General features: G+C 53.9%; 1 protein-coding gene across 1 annotated transcript; it reads right to left on the bottom strand.

Moving 5' to 3' along the window:
• Positions 1-1,185: 1,185 nt before the first annotated feature.
• On the bottom strand, positions 1,186-4,357 carry LOC103634024 (transcription factor bHLH30). Its single transcript, XM_008655660.3, has 2 exons — positions 3,154-4,357; positions 1,186-2,280 (listed from the first exon to the last, which is right to left on the bottom strand). Exons 1-2 carry the CDS (start codon positions 3,790-3,792, stop codon positions 1,744-1,746), a joined length of 1,176 nt encoding a protein of 391 aa, XP_008653882.1. The 5' UTR covers positions 3,793-4,357; the 3' UTR covers positions 1,186-1,743.
• Between the last annotated feature and the right edge of the window lie 308 nt (positions 4,358-4,665).

The following is a 4,665-nucleotide window of genomic DNA, read 5'->3' as shown; positions in this document are numbered from 1 at the left end:
ATAACATAGTTTCCATAGTTAGTAGATTTAGTTCGTTTATTTGAATTTCTTCGGAAAATTCAAATTTGAACTGCAGGTCACTCGAAACTTGGAAAACCGTGCATGAAAAAATGATATTCATGTTACTTAGCATAAGTTACGACCGATTGCAGAAGCGTACCGGAAACTTCGAGCAACATGCTCACTAAACATGGCCGTGAACTTGGCATCCACATGTTTAAAAATTGTATAAAACGCAAACAAAGTCAGAAAATCATGAAACTTGTCCACGTGTCATGATATCATATGTATAGGCTGTGATAAAAATTTTAGAATGTTTGGAGAAAGTTGTGAGACACTATGTGTAGAAACCTAAGAGATCCACATGAAATAACTCTTTGATCCACATGAAACCTAAGAGATTCACATGAAACCTAGAGATGACACTCGGCAAACAATTCTTTGCCGAGTGTCTACTACGTGGCACTCGGCAAAGAAGCCTCTTTGCCGAGTGCCAGCCGTTGGCTCTCGGCAAAGACTGACGGCCGTCAGCTCTGAGACGGCCGCTGACGGCCCTTTGCCGAGAGCCCCGTTTGCCGAGTGTTTGACACTCGGCAAACTTGTCTTTGCCGAGTGCCTCCCTGTGCCGAGTGTTCAGCACTCGATAAAGGGGCTCTTTGCCGAGAGCCTAACTTTACCGAGTGCTGCACTCGGCAAAGCCTTCTTTGCCGAGTGCCCGACAAAAGACACTCGGCAAAGAATACAACACTCGGCAAAGCCTCGGATTCCGGTAGTGATATGTGCGTGCATATATGTGATGTATGTGAGTATCTCCGTTGCCGTGATAAAAAAAAAGAGCTCCATTAAACAGAGTGATATATATGAACGTTGTGTTTTTTGGTGATCTCGCAAGAATTAATATGGCACAGAAAGACTGTTTTATCTAGATGTAATACGCGCGCATACATTGTATCCAACACATTTCGCATCTTGCATGCATATGTATGCCTATGAAGCAGAAAAAAAAACAGTGTAAAGAGAGCATGCAATGCATATGTGCTATTATTTCGTTCGTCAATTAAACATGAAATATTGCTCATGCGGCACTCTTGTAACAACCTAACATTAAGAACTATGGCCTTAGATTTTGTCTCACAAATTAAAAGTGCCATTCTTATTTTTCGAGAGAGCACGAGGACCAGTGCATGTCAGCAGCGCCCCTTCAAAGAGGGAAGTAGGCGTAGTTCCATTATATTCTGAAGATGAATGATGTTGCTCTGTGCTTGTTGTTGCTTGAAAAGCTAGAGTGGTACGTACTAGTACCGTAGTAGCATAGTATCGCTTACTCCTACGGAGTTAACACACGTCTTCACTCTTCACTACCGAATGGGAGCATGTATATAGCCACCTCAACACTATCAGGTAACAGGCTAACAGCAGCTTACATGTATTGGATTGATGAGGATATCCCATGCGTGCAGAGACACAGTACCGATTGATATCAATACATAATAAGAAAGGAAGACACTATAGATAAATAAACGAAAATATTTTTAAAAAAAATAATAGCCGTGGTTGCTGGCAACCGGCAAGCATGCATTATCCATACGTAGCTAGCTAGCTAGTTGCGGCATTGCATGCATGAGTACTATGATCAACTATGAGAGATTGGGGAGGTTTACGGTGTTTGTTTCTACTGTCGTTTCGTTTCGTTTCGTTTTTGCACATCTCATCAAGTGGTGTGGTGGATATATGTGTTAGCTTCTAGATGGACCTGTTCTCTAGGATGGCCGAGAGGCTCGTCATGCGCTGCCGCTTGAGCCCGGCGGCGCCCCCTGTGGATGCCGCGGCCGCTCCCGACTCCTCGGCGGCCGCCGACGCCGTGCGCTCCATGACGGCGCGCAGGGCCTCCTGGATGGACGCGACCGTGCGCTGCGGCGACATGGGCGCCTCCTCCTCCTCCTCCTCCCGCTGGCCGTCATGGGCGCTGCTGTCGTCGTCGGCGGTGATGAGGAGCACGTTCTTGACGCGGCCGCCGAGGGTGGTGATCTCGGCCTTGAGCGCGCGCAGGCGGAGCGCCTTGAGCGCGCGGACGAGGTCCGGCAGCAGGTCGGCGCGGTCGTCGCAGCAGAGCGACGCGCGCACGACGAGGCGGCCGTCCTCGTCGCTGCCCGCGTCGACGGTGAGCTCGTCGGACTCGGTGGGGAGCGGGCACGCCTCCTCCTCCGTGATCTCCGACGTCTGCCGCTTCAGCTCCTTCACGTGCTGGATCACCTCCGCCAGCAGCGACGCCTTGTCTGTCTGCAGCATGCATGTACGTGACGTGACACGCGCACGCATATGATCGATCCGGTATGAGTAAATCGCAAGGAAAGCAACTAACGCTAGCTAAACAGAAAGAAAGACCACGCAGCACGTGGTTGCCAGAATGATGATGAGAGGAGAATTAGTATGCGGTGTACGCATGCAGATGCCGGCCGAAAGGAGGCCATGCGTGCCGTGGGTATGCATGCTTCCGATTCTTTTGTACCTACATGTTCTGCTATCGCGCCTACCTACCTGGGGTCAAACGCATGCGCCTACTACTACACTGACTAAGCTGTACAGTTTGTGGTGCACTAAAAGAACTAGTAACAGTACAGCACGAGGAGTACTGTACAGTATACTCCTATTTGGGATGCAGGTTCTGCAGAGGATCAGGTGCTCGGATCCTTGGGGGGCGACTGTTGCTTGGGCGGTAACCCGGACGGAGGATCTCTCGAGATGGGCAGTCTTTTGTTTATCTTTGCTGGCACTGTTCATGTCCGAGACTGACACGAGGTCGCGCGTGTTTGTCTCTCCTCGGACTCGGAGAGGCCGGCAGTAACCTCCCGCATCGCGAGCTCTCTGTTCCCTTCCCGGTCTCTCTTTTCCGCGTCAACTAGGCGGCTCCCTCCCTCCCCATGTCTCCTAGTACTACTACATACCTCAGCCCTACACTACACCTGCGCTAGCTAGTGTACGTAGTGCTATCGGATGGAGAGCCAGCAGCTAGATAGCTAGCAGCACTAGTAGTGGAGTTCGCGCGCGCGCACGCGGAGACGTACACACGCGTAGCAAGTTGCATTCGTACGTAGTAATAGATCACTCGATCCGCGCGTGTGTAATGTCGTCGATTATTATTAGTATTAGTACCTTGGTTGTGTTGGGCAGGAGGCTGCGGAGGCGCGCGAGGTGCGCGTTGATGCGCTCGCGGCGCCTGCGCTCGGCCTCGCTGTGGCTCCTGGACGCGGCCAGCGCCTTGGCGTCCATGATCTCCTGCGCGGTCATCCGGCCAAAGTCCCCGAACGGCAACGACGACGCGAAGGGCGGGGGCATCATCATCATCCCGGAGCCGCCGCCCGCCATGTAGAGGCCGAGTGGGTCCGACGACGTGGACGGGCCGCCGCCTGGATGGTGGTGATCGTACGCGAGCTGGAGCGCGCGCCGCGCGTACAAGTCGGCGAAGAAGGGCGGCGGTGTCGGGGGGAGCGGCGGCAGAGGCGGGAAGAACGGGGGCTGCTGGCCTCCGCCGACGTCGTTGCTGCTGTTGTGGTGGTGCTGTGGCGGCCAGCAGAAGATCTGCGGCGGCGCCATGGTCGCTGCACTCACGCTTCCCAGGCTACTGCTCGCCGCCTGACCGCCGCCATCTCCTGCTCCTTGCTCCACCACTACTCCGCTAGTGGCACCGCCACCGCAGGCCCTGGACTGGTGCTCGAGATCCTCGTCGTCGTCGTGGACGAGCACTTCGACTTCCTGGCGGCGGCGGCGGTGGTGGTCGCCGTGACCACCCATCGACCGTCGATCCGATTGGAGGAGAGGAGCTAGCTAGCAGCTGCTGCTGGCTAGGGGAATAAGGTTGCGGCGTGCTCCAACGTATACAACGTAGTACTACGTTTAATTGGCGTGGAAGCGAGATGGACGGATGCTTCTCCTGGTACTGGTAGGGCTAGCTTTTGTATAGGGTTGTGTCATGTGGCAGCATGATGCGCCTTTCGGCCTTTTTGTCTTTCGCTTATGATCTCGCCCGGCCTCGCAAGAATCATGGCGACCTCCCCCTGGCCTGTGATCACACAGAGACATAGAGCAAAAGGCCTCGCTTTTTTTTTTGTGGTTCTCTCGCTTGAATTCGCTCCCGGTGCCGGTGGCCCTCCAGACGACCTGACCTGCGATACCATTACTTGGCTGCCACGCCTTTCGATGGCCCTGTGGGGGCAAAGGCTAGTAGGGTAATATAATTACTATAGGCTGGAGCAACGGAGACATGAGAGGGAAAAGGGCGTGTAAATGGAGCTGGTCGATCAGGCATTCAGGCCTGGAACGGGACCAAAAAGGGGACGCGTTCGACCCGACGGAGGGTGGCCAGGACGTACTACGGGAGAGAAGAAAGAACTAGTGCCATGCATGTGTGTGTATGTGTGGATGCCTGACTGAACGCCTGCCGGTCAAGGCCCATGTTATGCAGCAGAGCGAGCGAGCGAGCGAGAACCAGCACCCGTCGTCCACTTTACGAATCCACGCCTCCCCGCGCGACACAATCATTGTGTCTTGGAATACACTCCTCGCCGCCCGGCCGGCCTGCAGCTAGCGGCAGAGACACAGAGAGAGAGACTATAGTACGAGTAGACGGATTTGTCACTCTAATCCGGCGTGGGCGCAGGATTGAGG

Source organism: Zea mays, chromosome 1, assembly GCF_902167145.1.
Source record: "Zea mays cultivar B73 chromosome 1, Zm-B73-REFERENCE-NAM-5.0, whole genome shotgun sequence".
Lineage (NCBI taxonomy): Eukaryota > Viridiplantae > Streptophyta > Magnoliopsida > Poales > Poaceae > Zea > Zea mays.
This window is presented reverse-complemented; position numbering and strand designations above follow the sequence as displayed.

Bases quoted from the DNA above. Each gene is read 5' to 3' on its own strand.
- LOC103634024 (XM_008655660.3), bottom strand. From the start codon at position 3,792: ATGGGTGGTCACGGCGACCACCACCGCCGCCGCCGCCAGGAAGTCGAA. The intron at 2,281-3,153 runs GTACTAATACTA...TGCATGCTGCAG, and splicing joins TCCTGCCCAACACAACCAAG to ACAGACAAGGCGTCGCTGCT.